The following is a 15,701-nucleotide window of genomic DNA, read 5'->3' as shown; positions in this document are numbered from 1 at the left end:
TTTACAGTTGTAAGGCCTCTCTCGCTTATTGACTAACACTGGGTAACCTTATTCCAATTAATAAGTGAGAGCTTTAGATTGTGTGGGATAGAGTTATGCTGTGTACGCTCAACTGAATTATAATTTAAAATCCTCTTTAATAGTAAAGTCAGATTTTAAGAAATAATTCTGAAAATGGCTCTTTTAGAAAGTTGGCATGTTCTTGTTCTAACCATTTATTTGTGCTTCCTGCCAGTGTCCTGGGATGGACGAATCTGTCAATATGACAGAGCTGTAAGGCAAACTCCCAATGTTTGATTTTTATTTTCAAAGCCGTATTTCCTTTTTGAAAATAATAAAATGACACCATTGCAGTTTTCTCCCATGGCGTGGGGATCATTTTGCTGTTTTCACTGACTCATACTGCCAGGGTTTACCTGGCAGTGACATACAGTAAAAACATGTCATTTGTTCACCCCCTTCAATAGGGCGGGCAGACAAAAAGCAAAAACTCCAACGGCCCTTACTTTATGTTGCTCTTCAAGATGTATGTTGGTGGTGGAGATGGAGTAGTCTGCTGTCGAAATACCGAAGGTTCACTCAACTATAGATGAGTTGGGCGGGCCTTCAGTTTGGCAAAGAGGGTACTCCCTAACCTCTTCAATGTCAAACTCTAAATGAGGCCTTGAAATCCACAGTGTGTCCCTCTGATGGACACAAACATGTGTGCACTAGGTACAGTTCGTTTACATATTACTAAAACGTATATTTTTAAAGCATTTGTTTTATCCTAAACACAACTTCATCTGTGTAACATTGTGTACTTTGTGTATCACTGTTTTAAAATAATAGCTTTTGTGTTTACAGTGCTGTCTGTCACAAGATGGGCTTTGTAGCACTATAATTACTTAAGTCAGTATTTCTCACATCACCTACTAGGATTCCATTCTCTCAGGTCACACACACAGACATTTCAGTGATCGGATTATCAACTGAAGTTTCAGAAAGTAAAAGAGCATATTGCCAAGTGATAAGTTTAACTTGCATTTATTTTTTATTGAATCCCGTCACTGCTAGGCCTTTTCCCTCTGTGCTAAGCCTTCTTATTGGGTGTTTGGGGTAGTTCACGTTTAGGCCCCTGTAACTTTTTGTCCACATAAGGTATCCAAGCCAAATTTACGTCCTTTTCTTCCAACATCCTGAGGATTCTAAAGGTAATTAGGGTTTGTGGATTCCACTGGAGGGGACCGAGAAATAATCCAAAATACAACTAAATGTTTTTTTTGGGGGGACAATTGGGAAAAAAGCGCTTCAGACGAAAGCGTCTTATTTTTTCCCTGCAAATGGTATTAACAAAAAGTTTGTGGTGATAAAATCACCATCTTCCCAGCTTTCAGGAACAGGCATGCTTTTGTCCGAAAATCACAATTTTCTTTACCGTTTTGGCATTTTACTGGGACATAGCCTATTTCTTTTATTTTTTTTTGTGCTCTGAAAAGTAGACAAAATTCTGAATTCAGCAAGGGGTCACTTTTGTAGTTCCTTCAAGGCTTTTCTATACAGATTAACAGTTGAAATAAAAAAATATTGAACTTGAGTTGAAAAAAATCAGCCATTTGTGCCAGCATTTCTACATGTAACTTCTGAGTATGGCAGATGTTTTAAAGCATTATGCAGTCATGTCTGCTGGACCCTACTGGTTGCATGGATATATAGGACCTATAGGTTCACCAAGAACCAGAGGTACCCAGAGCCAGAGCTGCACCTTGCAATTTTGTTTTCATTGTGTACAGGGCATATAGCAATGTTGTGGTAAAATATAAAGCATAACAAATAGGCATCAAGGAAACCCCTGTATTTCCAAAATGGGAACAACATAACGTTTATAAGCAGTGGTTATTTGCACATCTCCAAAATTGTGGGTTCCCATATTAGCATGTGAATTAGAAGACATTTCTCAAAATAACTTCTTTTTTACACATTGTCTTACAATTGGAAGGCACAAATGCATAGAAAAAAAATGGTAATAACACTTGTTCAATTATTCTGTGTTCCACTAAGACTCCTGATAAAAATGGTAACTCACTTGTGTGGGTAGGCCCAGTGTCTGCAACAGGAAAAGGTCCAAAACGCAACATGGACACACCACATTTTCCCAGTGAAAAATTACCCTTTTTTAGCAATGTGCGTAGCTGTGGATTTTGGACTCTAGCTCAGCTGGCACCTATGGCAACCTAGCAAATCTGTACATTTTTGAAAACTAGACACTCAGGGTAATCCAAAATGGGGTGACTTGTGTGACTCTCATCGGATTCTGTTTAGGGGTGGGTGGAAGTCGTGTAAGGGACCTACACGGAGAGGCACAAAGATTGATCTAATCTCCGTGCCTCTCTGCATATTTCCTTTACGTGACGCCCGCACACCGCCCTCCTCCCGCCCGCTATATTAAATGTGAATAAAAAGCCTTTAGATAAGATTTAAAATAAAACTTACCTTATCGCTGGGTCATCCTGGGCCATCTAGCCTTGTTCTTGGAACTGCGCATGCGCGGGAGCCTGCGCATGTGCATTCCATGCCAGGAATGAGCGTGGCAGATTAAAGGTCCTGCCCCGCGGGGTCGAGGTAATGCTTTGAACGCATTTGTGGCCTATCCCCCCTTTCAGGAGCAGTGGTCAGCCATGGGACAGCGAGTCCCAGTAGGGCGAGTGCAGCAGGCGGCAGATTAAAGGTCCCAGTTATAGCATGTTTAAAGGAGAGCGCACATTCACTGTAATACTGGTCAGCAGTGGTAAAGTGCTCAGGGTCTTAAACCCTTGGCTGCAGCGGTAATTCCGCCGCGGTGCTGGGGGGAGGGGCACCAAATTGGAGCAGCGTGGGCGGGGCGGCCGCGCCGTGACAGAACCAATCCATCACCAGCATAGCGGGTCCGTGGCTCGTGACGGAGTGGTTCCGTCACGAGCATGGAAGGGGTTAAAATCAACACAAAGAATTCGGTAAAAAGAAGAGGAGGAAGGCAAATGGTTTAGGATGACCCTTCAGAGAGGGCCATTTTCCAACAGTTAGCCAATGTCATAAATGTTATGCTTTTTGAGTGAGAGTGACATCTTCTGCTGCTTGAGTTTCACAGCCCACACATTTTGCATTGAGTACTTTTTTGATCCAAGATAATATATGAAAGCTGTCAAAAATGTGGTACATTTTCCCTAAATCAATATTTTTTCCATTAGTCTGGAAGAGTGAAGAATGAAGGAAGAATTGTAAACTGGAAATTGATTTTACATGGGACATCTACGCAGCCAGATCATATGAAGCTCCCTCGAGTTTACACCACTTACAATGCAGTCCAGAACGACAGGCGCGGTGTAGAAAGGATGACTGACTTAATAGAGGTATTGTGTTGATCATTTTTAATGTTGATCTTCCTATTATCAAAGATTCGAAAACATGTGCATTATACACAGCAGAAGTGCCTAGAAAGGCTTCATCAGCAGATCACATTGATTAATCTGAATGGCAATCCTGAGACCTCAGGTCGCAAGTGTGTACACCAGCAGGGTTCACCTAACCTTTCCTCTTACCAAGAAAGATGACATGTAAGCCTGGTAATTTTAACATCTGTTATTCAAGTTTATCGAGACAATTAAATTTATGATGTGAATTAGTTACATATACCTTAAATTGCAATCATTAGCACTGCATTTAAAAGCAAGAAATACTCAATGTGACAAACAAAATGTACTTTGATGACTTGTTTGTGTCATTGTATTAAATGCAAAATTCCAAAATAAATATGTTACTGCTATTAATATTGGGTATGATCTGGCAGTTGCTGGCAATGTAGAGTTGCATGATAAAAATAGCTCTATTATTAATACTTCAAGCCTGATTTAGAGATGGTTGGCAATGGGACATCTGCCGAACTCTACGCACTCAAAGCCGGTAGAATCCCGGGCTGCTATCGAGCCACGACGAGATGCACCCACGGACCCTTCTGCTGCCACTCCTGCAAGTTCACCTGCATTCGGACCTGCACCACACCAGCACCGACCAAGCCGAACTCCAGCAGCAACCACCTCAAGTGCATCCTGCTCAACACCCGCTCTGTCCACAGACACGCCGTCGAGCTCTGGAACCTGCTCGACACCAAAGCCCCAGACGTCGCCTTCCTCACGGAAACCTGGATGAATGCCTCCTCAGCACCCGACATCGCCATCGCCATCCCGGACGGCTACAAGATCATCTGGAGGGACCGCGTCAACCAGACAGGAGGAGGCATCGCCATCATCCACAGGAACTCCATCCGCATCACGACCAACACCGACGATACCCTCGCACCCGCCGAACACCTGCACTTCCAGATCCGCATCAACCCCAAGACCACCCTACGAGGCACCCTCATCTACAGACCCCCGGGACCACACACCCAATTCAGCGAAGACATCGCCGACTTCATCAGCCCGCACGCCCTCCCCTCCGCTGACTACATCCTCCTCGGGGACCTCAACTTCTACCTGGAGAACAACAACGACCGCAACACCACCACCCTGCTGGACAACCTCGCCAACCTCGGTCTCAAGCAGCTGGTGACCACCCCCACCCACTACGCCGGACACATACTCGACCCCGTCTTCTCATCTAGCAAGGACGTCGCCTTCAGCCACGCCACCGGACTCCACTGGACGGACAACAGCTGTGTCCACTTCAGCTTCAGAAGGACCACAATCTACCACCACCAGCAACAGGTTGCACGCAGAAGCTGGAACAAGATCACAGCCGATCAGCTCGCGACTTCCCTGAACATGAACCCTCCCACCAGCGCAACGAACCCAAGCCAGGCAGCCACCAACCTCGCGAAGTGGATCAGCAACTGCGCAGACGACCTCGCCCCCCTGAAGACCCCGCCTAGCAGACCTGGCAGCAAGAAAGCCCCATGTTTCATCGACGAACTCAAGAGCTCCAAGAAGAACCTCCTGAGCCCTCGAGAAAGCCTGGCGCAGAGACCCAACACCGAACAACATGACTGCCCTCAAGCTCGCCACCCGAAAACACCACCAACTGATCCACGCCACCAAGAAAACTGCATTCAAGGAACGACTGGACAACATCGCACGATGAACTCCATCCACTCCGGTTCTCCGATCGACCCCTGCCCTCACCACGTCTTCAACAAGGCTGACGCTGTCATCGCACCCCACCTGCGGGACATCATCAACACCTCCTTTGTCACCGCCACCTTAACGGAGAGCTGGAAGCACGCCGAACTCAGCGCTCTACTAAAGAAGCCATCAGCCGACCTCACCGACCTCAAGAACTACCGCCCCAGCTCGCTGCTCCCGTTTCCTGCAAAAGTTATTGAGAAGACCATCAACAAGCAGCTGGCCGCCTTCCTCGAGACGAACGGATCCCTCGACCTCTCGCAGTCTGGCTTCCGGGCCAACCACAGCACCGAGACCGCCCTGATCGCAGCTACCGATGACATCCGAGCCCTGCTCGACAACGGAGAAACAGCGGCCCTCATCCTCCTAGACCTCTCCGCGGCCTTCGACACGGTCTACCACCGAACCCTAGTGCAGCGCCTCAGCAACGTCAGAATCCAGGAGAAGGCACTGGAATGGATCACCTCGTTCTTTGCCGGAAGGACACAGAGAGTCCGCCTCCCCCCCGTTCAGATCAGAAGCCACTGAAGTCATCTGCGGCGTTCCTCAAGGCTCCTCGCTCAGCCCAACCCTCTTCAACGTCTACATGAGCCCCCTCGCAGCCACCGCACGCCAACACAACCTCAACATCATCTCCTACGCCGACGACACCCAGCTGATCTTCTCCCTCACCAACGACCCCGCCACTGCCAGAGCCAACCTACACGAAGGGATGACAGACGTAGCCAAGTGGATGATGAGCAGCCGCCTGAAACTGAACTCGGACAAGACGGAAGTCCTCATCCTGGGATCTTCACCCTCCGCCTGGAACGACTCCTGGTGGCTCCCCGCCCTGGGCAGCGCACCCAAACCAACAGACCACGCACGCAACCTGGGCTTCATCCTGGACTCCTCTCTCTCCATGACCAGACAAGTCAACGCCGTCTCCTCGTCATGCTTCAACATCCTGCGCATGCTACGCAAGATCTTCCTGTGGATCCCCACCGAGACTAGGAAGACAGTCACCCAGGCCCTCGTCACCAGCCGTCTGGACTACGGCAACTCTCTCTACGCCGGAACCACCGCCAAACTCCAGAAGAGACTCCAGCGGATCCAGAACGCCTCAGCACGACTCATCCTGGACATCCCCCGTCGCAGCCACATCTCCGGACACCTGAGAGATCTGCATTGGCTCCCGGTCAACAAGAGAATCACCTTCCATCTCCTCACCCACGCACACAAGGCCCTACACAACCAAGGCCCAGGATACCTCAACAGCCGCCTCAACTTCTACGCTCCCACATGCCAACTTCGATCGACCGACCACGCCCTCGCCGCCGTCCCCCGGATCCGAAGAGCCACCACAGGAGGAAGGTCCTTCTCCTACCTGGCCGCCAAGACTTGGAACTCCCTCCGATCCACCTCCGCCTGACCCAGGACCACCTCGCCTTCAGGAAGCAGCTCAAGACCTGGCTGTTCGAGCAGTAGCGGACCCCCCCTCCCCTAGCGCCTTGAGACCCTGCGGGTGAGTAGTGCGCTATATAAATGCTGTGATTGATTGATTGATTGAAAGTACTGGGGATGAAATAACCCCACTTTATTTTCCCTTCCTTCATGTAGATTCTGAAGAGGAAGGGAGGAAGGGGATGCCCTCAGTGGTGAAGTAGCCTCTGGCTCCGGCAACTAAAACGCCATTTGGGTATTATGATACCACCAGATGTTGCCCTATTTTGAATTTAAGTCTGTTACCATTTTCAATAATGCCATCTCTGAGAAAGACTGCCATAGAATGTTTATATTCGTGCACAAAACCAAATGAAATTGTCCTAAATATGCTTGAAAAAACCTTGCAGCGTGTAAGGGAAGCATTCATATATGGGTACTTGAAATGTACCACTGATTTGAGGATATATTTCACCATTTACTGACATTAGGAATGACGATTACGTTAGGAATGATGGAATTGCGTGAAGACATTTATCCTGAGAGGTGGCTTTTGAGATGTTGGCCTGCTGCAAAAGCCCTACACCATTCTACACGAGTTTGGCAGACATTCTTTTTCTGTCATACTGGTTAATAGATTGTTTGACAGGTAAGATACAAAAGAGACCATTAATTTGGCTCATTGTACCTTCTTCTACAATGAAACATCCCCTAAACAAACTGCCAGTAGAAATCAAGTTTCTATTCTTTCAAACAATCCATAAACAACAAACTACAGGTACTAAAAACATCATTGGAAATTATTTAAATATCCAAATACTGCATTCGGATTGGTGTCAGTACAACGCGTTGTGTTACAACGCATTACGTTACAACGCAGATTTTACAACGCGGGATCCATTACAACGGATGTCATTACAATGCATGGCATTACATCGCAGATGTCATTACAACGCATGGCATTACATCGTATAGGTAAGTATACCTTTTTTTAAAAATGTTATTTAGTTTATTGTAATTAATTTTTTTTAAATAATTTAAATAAAAGACATTTTAAAATTGTCATTAAATTAATTTAATTAAATAATATCTATTTAATAAATGTAATTTTATTAAAAATTGTAAATAATTTAATTTAATAAAAAAAAGTAATTAGTTTAAAGTACATATTTTTTATAATGAAATTAAATTAAATTAAATTAATAATAATTATTTATTTAATTTAATTAATTTAATTAAAAAATGTAATTAATGTAAAATAATTAATTTAATTTAATACATATATTTTAATTAATTTTAAAATGGTAAATATAATTTAATTATCCCTAAACACAAACCCTACCCTAAAACCTAAAACCTAAAAACACCCCTGTACCCCAAAACCCAAACCCTGCCCTAAAACCTAAAAACACCCCTGTACCCCAAAACCCAAACCCTACCCTAAAACCTAAAAACACCCCTGTACCCCAAAACCCAAACCCTGCCCTAAAACCTAAAAACACCCCTGTACCCCAAAACCCAAACCCTACCCTGAAACCTAAAAACACCCCTGTACCCCAAAACCCAAACCCTGCCCTAAAACCTTAAAACACCCCTGTACCCCAAAACCCAAACCCTACCCTAAAACCTAAAAACACCCCTGTACCCCAAAACCCAAACCCTGCCCTAAAACCTAAAAACACCCCTGTACCCCAAAACCCAAACCCTGCCCTAAAACCTAAAACACCCCTGTACCCCAAAACCCAAACCCTGCCCTAAAACCTAAAAACACCCCTGTACCCCAAAACCCAAACCCTGCCCTAAAACCTAAAAACACCCCTGTACCCCTGTACCCCAAAACCCAAACCCTGCCCTAAAACCTAAAAACACCCCTGTACCCCAAAACCCAAACCCTGCCCTAAAACCTAAAACACCCCTGTACCCCAAAACCCAAAACCCTGCCCTAAAACCTAAAAATACCCAAACACCCCAAAACATATACCTCAGTACGCCAAAACATATACTCCTATACTCATACTTATTTAAAAAATCAATTAAATTAATATATTTAATTTATAATATTTAAAAACATAAAGACATATTTTTTTTATAATTATTAATAATTAAATCAATTAAATAATATTAAATAAAATAAAAAAAATTAAATACTTACCAATACTTACGATGTAATAGTATGCGTTGTAATAGCATCTGCGATGTAATGCCATGCATTGTAATGACATCCGATGTAATGGATCCCGCGTTGTAAAATCTGCGTTGTAACGGAATGCGACGTAAAAGATGCGTTGTAAGTGTAACATACCCTGCATTCATATGTTTTATCCAAAAGCCGAAATTATAAAATAAAGTAATGAGACTAGCCCAAGGGACAATTTGGAAACACTCAAGGGGGAGGCAATTAAAGAGAAGCGTGTCACTGTGTATTTGTTCCCAGGTGGTATGCACAAAACATACAATATCAATCTCTACAAAGTATAACAGAACATTTGTCCGAGCAGGGAAAGGTCACCACTTCCTCAAAACGTAGAAGAGGAGTTTTAGGCATATTGCCATGCTTTTCAAAGTCATATTTAAACAAATCCCTATAATTAAGTAGCAGACTAAAAAGGTTCTGGAATTCTGCAAACGTTTCCGGTATGCATGAAGTCTGTGCAGAATTGTTCATTTATTTCACTTTCTTTTGTCTTCATTTAGTCAGTAGGATGGATTGCTAACAAAGTAGTGTTGCTTTTTCATCTCTGTTGCCTACTTCTGTATTCAGGATGTTTACTTTGCGTTCACTATTGCTTTTATACAGTGGTCGCATTTAATTATTAGTAGACTAGTCAGGATACACATTTATAGAGCAAGAGCTATCATCCCTAGAGAGGATGTTTGTAGACCTGACCCAAATTTACTTCATTGTAAGTGAATGCAATCAACAAACTATTTTCTCAGCTAGATTGGTAGGACATTAACTTGGAATGCCTACTTAAACACATCTGGTAAAAAGCTGCTTATTAAATTGTTTGCTAATGTCAGGAATCCATTCAGAAAAGAATATCAGTCCTAAAACCACTGTTAAATATGTCTTTGTTTAATAACATTTAATGAATTCATCTGTTGAATCAGTTTCACCAAAGCCATCATAAACCAATAATTGCAATCTACAAGTATTTAAGGAGAAATACAATTTCACTTTGTTTTAAAATGAACACCTGTTCCTTTTTTAGGATTTTGCCATGGAGGACACAATGACCGGAAAGCCACAGGCCACAGGGAGCCCGAGTAGCAAAATCAAGAAGGAGGACAAGGAGCAGTCAGACGCTGAACAGGATCTCCTGCAAAATTCTTTAAGAAAGAATGTTCCACAGAATACAGTGAACAAGAAGTTATCAAATGTAAACTTGCAGCTCCCTTATGGACATTACACCCAAGCACTTGAAAATGTAAGCAAACAATCAAAGAAAAAAGACTACGCGGACAGTCCGTACAATGACTATGTTGACCTCTTCTATAACGTCAGACCACACAAAACTTTGGATGATAGACTGATGGAAGCATTACTTGATATTCTGAAGGAGGGAAATTAAACCTTAAGCTATGATGCTGAGTTGGAAATATTCATGCCCCTATCCTGACCATTACTTGTTTTGAGGATATTTGATTTATGTGGCTACTTCTTCAGACACAGTAAAAGCAGAAGAAGAAATTGTTCACCTATATACCCCTTAGGAATTCATTTCGAGTGGCGACTTAATTCCGATGGGGCTGGTAACAAGTTGCTGGCCTCATTAGAATAATGAGATCCAATGTAACACCTCAGGTCTAATTACTTTCACCTAGAAATTTTGACTGCGAGAAAGTCGGAGCCAAAATGAGTAAACACCGGGGGAATCAAACCTGGAATTAAAGACTGCCCCGCTAATTACTCATTTCTTATTGGACCATCAATGAAAAGTTTGCAATGTGTTTGAAATTCACCATCCTCGGAGTTACTAGTATTGGCAACTCTGAGTGTGGAGAAATAGGGGGCACATTTCCCAGGCCACTCCTGATGAGGGGCTTCATTCTCTTGATCTTCCTTCCTAAGTGTGCTTAACGGTTATCCACAAAAAATATTTTTACCTTTCTTTCAATCTCTCCCCAAAACACTTGTTAGTTCCCCCAAAACATTTGTTTGATTAGGATAGAATTTATTCACAGAGCAGGATTCCAGAATTACTGAAAAGTAGGCCTAAAATGTTCGATTTGTTTTTGATGTATGCTAAGCTAGGCATTGCCCATAAGATCTTAAAGGATGCTTCAACAAACCAAAAGGCGTGGTAATACACAGCTCATGCACAATGAAATAACCAACATATCTTGGTTATCAGTAATCACTCAACTTGCAGAAAGTTTCGTTTAATATGTGAGATGAGCAGTCAAAGAATCCTCTTGCATTTCTTTCACTCTTTTCGAAAATGGGGGAGATTTGTTTACAGTATGGTTTATTGAGAAGCACAAAATACAAACACGAAACTAATAATGTGTAGACTCCTCTGGGAGTGGCTACATGATTTCTCCTCGATTTCAACATAATCATTAAACACATCAACATTTCTGCACAAGCCCTGTGAGAAACACATGGATACACAACTTTGTTTTGACATCTTAAATAAGCCAGTATGGCTGAAATTGTTGTCAGTAACCAGAAAAGGTATGTTTGAAATGACAAACAGAATATCACAACCTACTTGCACATTTTAGACAACATAACATAACAGAACATCTCCTTTTGCAGTTCTAAGCTGCAAATTCTAAACAGTAGCATTCAGAATGCTAAAACCATTTTGTAGATATGGTATTTGAAAAAGGTGCAACCAAACTTTATTTAAAACGGAGGCCGTTTCTGAGACCATAAACAGATTGAAAAGCAAAATATTAAGGTGAATAGATTTTTTTTAATTGTTGTCTGATTTTTTTCCTTTTCTATGTGCTGTTGATTTTACTGCAGCACCGCCTGAAAATGTGACTGGCTGTACAATCTAGAGATTGCCAGCAAGGGGCTGGTCCTTAAATCCTGGAAGCCCAAGACTAGTGCCTTAACCACTAGATAAACCGTTCTATACAGCTGGGGCAAAAATGCTGCTCTCAGGCGAGTACGCATGCATATCCATCCCCTTGGAGAATAATCTAGTGAATCATTTCCCTAAAAGGTCTCAAAACTCAGCAAGGTATAATTGTCATAGTGTTAGTTACTGATGGTGATTCTGGATTGGGTCAAAATTACTTACTTGCTTGTGTTTTCACAAGATGGACCCTTCTAGAGCTGAAATGTTCATTATCATTTTGATGCCTAGCAGCTATCTATCCCCTACCACCAATTGAGGCTGTGTTTAAGTAAAATATGTATGCCACAAGGTATTTGTTGCAGATGATGTTTTTTGTTTAGTATGTTTGTTTTGGTTTTCACCTGCCAGAGTTGCTATTGCACGATTTTGCATTTCATAACTTTATTAATATCAATTTAAGTAGAGGTTTGCTACTTAAGTCTAATTTTTGTCTTTGCCAATTTTTCCAGTGATTTGGTTCTCCAAAAGATTTTGCTTTTACAATTGGCACTGTAACTTTCAAGAAATCAAAACACATAGTTAGGCCGAAAAATGGATCTTCAAAATTATTCATATTTCTTTCCCTACGATCTACAATGCCATATGAAACAATACAAAGACATTCTGTAGGATATTATACTCCCCTTCTTCCTCTTGTAAATTGTGCCACACACCTGCCTAACACTCAATTAAATATGAAAGTTACTCTTAACAATATTGTTAAAAAAAACCAAAAACTGTAGGGAAAACCCTAGGGTTGTTATTTCCCAATGGAATGCATGATCATTTCCGGGGGTTCTTAATCTGTGGTTGGCATACCACGGGAGAAAAATCATCTAGTTTACAGGTATGGTTAAGATGTAAATATATCTAATTTATTTCCCCTTTTCCCTCATCTAACCGAAAAAATCCCCTACTGTATACTCCCACGAAATTTGAAAGTGTTTGGCTCTTTCACATCCAATTGCCGCTCTAACTGCATCCTTTTCTAGCTATAAAGATATGTGTTCATATTAAATGCCAGCAGCCTTTGCCAGTATTTGTGAAACCTGCAAAGCTATGATGTTGTAGTTCATACCATTCTTGCAAAGGCATTACTCCTGTGAATCCCCTTAGAACACACACACACACACACACACACACATGTAATCACACTTAACCCGAAACTGCTGCAGAAAATCCTCCAGACATGCATATTTTGCACTATTGTTAATCTATATCCAGGCATATATGCCTGCAGATGTGGATTCTGTGAATCACGATATGCCTTTTGAGGTTGCTGATCAAGTCTTTTACTCGTGTATAAAACGACAAGTCTAGACTATCTGATGAAGCATTCTGGTTTCATCGACTTCTGTTTGTGACTAAAAGTAACCTAATTTGACACATATGTAGTGTTATAATTCTCTTGCAAATTTAGAGAACATTTGTAGTTTCTGTTTACAGTTGTGCTAAATTTGTATTGTTTAGATTATGAAAAATTCTTTAACACAACCAATTTATGAATTAAGCTCACTAAATGTATTATGAGAGTGTCTCAAGATGTGCAAGACGCAACTCTTTCTCCAGGGGTACCAAAAGGAGACATTTACCCTCCCCAGACCATACAATAGCTGTATTAATTATAGAAAAGAGTACTAAGGGGTAGAAAATCAGCCTACTCGACACTATGTCACAGAAAAACTTTAGAAATCTTGCCCATTTGCTGCATAGCCCAATATGGGGCCCTGACAAAATGGGTGGCTTGTTTTGATTTGTATTCTGTGAAAACTTATAGACTGAACAATAAGAATTCCAGAATTAGGCTGTGTTTGAAGTAGTGTTCCACAATATAAAATGTATTGCTAGCTGAAAAAGCTGCCTTTTTGTTTGGTCTTGTGCACAACAGTGCTACTATCAATTCCTTGTTCCTGTAACCTAAAGTATAGATTTTCCGTTATCTAGGCTGAGCAGCCCGCTTGGCAGTGGAACTGGAAGCTCTCAATAGGAGCCAAGTCTACATTTATCATCTCCTAATGTTACTTTTGGATTATGTTCTTGTACCCTATGTGCATTGTTAGTCTATCTGCAGATAGACCAAGGATTAGTCAATTAGGGGCAGATTTACTAATAATTTACACAACGCGGTGCAGCAAGGCGAATTGCTGTGCTCCATTGTGTGAATGGGAGAGAGCTGATTAGCACTATATTTACAAATATATGGTGCTCTTCAGCTCTCTCCCAGAACTGGCACACATGTGGCTGCCTGGCGCCAATTCAGGCACTCTTGCAGCACACTGCAAGGGTGCCTGCATTACAGGCAGGATTTTTTGTGCAGGAAGTGGTACCTTACTGTACAAAAACAATCCAGAGAGGCATTTTCCTCTTTTTTTGTGTGATGCAAAATGCCTCACACATACAAGGAGGAAGTAACAAGAAAAAATAAACATATTTCCCCTTGTTAAAGCTCTCCATGGTAGGTGTACCGTTTTCACTGAATTCCTGCTTTACATACCCTAGTAAATCAGGAATTTTGTGAAATCCATGGGTGGATGCATGGGAACACCCAATTTAATTATTTAATTGAGTGTAGGGAATACCCAGCACTAAGAAATGTAAAGCAAGGCTGCACAAGCCCGTGTGTTCCATTACAAACACACGCAAGGACACACATAGGCCTTTCATGGCCTTGTAAATCCCAGAAAAGTCTTTGTGTTGCCCTGCATTGTCTTTTGCAGGGCGATGCAAAAGCTTAGTAAGTCTAGGCATAAGGGACTTCGTGGGCCTTTCTATGATGGATTTGCAATTCTAACTACTTAGTCTGTCATACTGCTAGAGATGTAGCCAACTTACAGCTCATCCTCTACGCATTACTCAAGAAGATACCTTACAGAAATGTTTTATTAAGTATCAAATGCTACCTGAAAGGTAACTGCGCATTGCATTGAGAAAGTTATATCTGTTTCTTGCCTGTACCAGCTACAGTTGGAAAAAGTCTAAGCAGTGGTGCTGGTCTGCAGCATCCCCTCGGAGAGGGAGTGGATTAGTACAAATGCACCCTTTCCATTGAGACCAGTGCTTATGCAAAGATGCCTGGTTTCATAATGAAAGCTGGCTTGTTCAGGGGACGTATGTTTTGATTCACCTCTTTGCCTTCATCGGCCTTATGATCAAGCGGAGATTGATTGAGAATAAAAGATACAAGGTACTAGAATTGAGGCGAAGTGATGATGAACATTGATTTAATTTTAGGACCAGGTTTGAGAACACGGTGGTCATTGCTCGCTTCTCCTACAACAGTTTAATAGTAAATTAGAAGCAATCTAAAAGAAATCCCACAATCCAGCCTTATTCTTAGGTCATGTATCCGTTCTACATCCCATTTGACACTTTCTGTGTGCTCCATTCGCCACACTGTTCTAAAAAAAAACCAGTATATTTAACACATGGATAGCATCAGTAAAGAGACAATTGTAAGGCACTTCAATCAACCCAGCATTAGTTAGGTGTATGTGTATCACCACCGAAGCAGTACATGCAACCAAACCCATTTGACTTTTGTTCTCTTTTGTCCCAACTGCACTACTGTAGCCAAAGCTTCACTTGCAACCAAGCTTTAACAATACACCTAGGCCTTTCCCTTGAATGTTTCCAACCCAGAGGGTGCTGCATAAACGTAAAGTATTTTTCTTGTTGGTCTTGGTGACTATGTGTATTTTGTGAAAATGTTTAAACAACCTCTCCCTTCCCCAATCCCCCCACACAGATTTTATCTGAGAATTGTAAACTATATTTTCTTTACAGGTATTTATATTTTGTCAAGACTTTTATCAGACAGCTTCAACATTTTGAAGGTATAATAAATTATATGAAAGAACCAAACTTTGCCTGAAGAAACGACCATTTCATCCAATAAAATATTTTTACCCAGCATGTTCCAAAAGCAACAGCAAAATGTGATGTGATGTGATGTGATGTTATAATTGCATTTGTCTAATGAGCATAATACAGTATGTCAGCAGAGTTCAGAGTGTGTGGTCTTAACATTTGTAAAGGAAGAAATGCATGAAACTTACAGCGTGAACTGGATGTT

At 42.0% G+C, this 15,701-nt stretch overlaps 1 protein-coding gene across 2 annotated transcripts in view; it reads left to right on the top strand.

Moving 5' to 3' along the window:
- The window catches only part of PCSK1 (proprotein convertase subtilisin/kexin type 1), a 245,307-nt gene extending 229,817 nt beyond the window's left edge, over positions 1-15,490 (top strand). For both annotated transcript variants that reach the window (XM_086960929.1, XM_086960930.1), the window contains exons 13-14: positions 3,207-3,368; positions 9,770-15,490. In XM_086960929.1, coding sequence (XP_086817055.1) covers positions 3,207-3,368; positions 9,770-10,129 — 522 coding nt within the window. In that variant the 3' untranslated portion in view covers positions 10,130-15,490. The remainder of the gene's footprint in view (positions 1-3,206; positions 3,369-9,769) is intronic.
- Positions 15,491-15,701: the final 211 nt, after the last annotated feature.

This window comes from Lissotriton vulgaris, chromosome 3_1 (assembly GCF_964263255.1).
Source record: "Lissotriton vulgaris chromosome 3_1, aLisVul1.2, whole genome shotgun sequence".
Lineage (NCBI taxonomy): Eukaryota > Metazoa > Chordata > Amphibia > Caudata > Salamandridae > Lissotriton > Lissotriton vulgaris.
The sequence above is the reverse complement of the archived record's forward strand: the minus strand, read 5'-3'. Positions and strand labels throughout refer to the sequence as shown.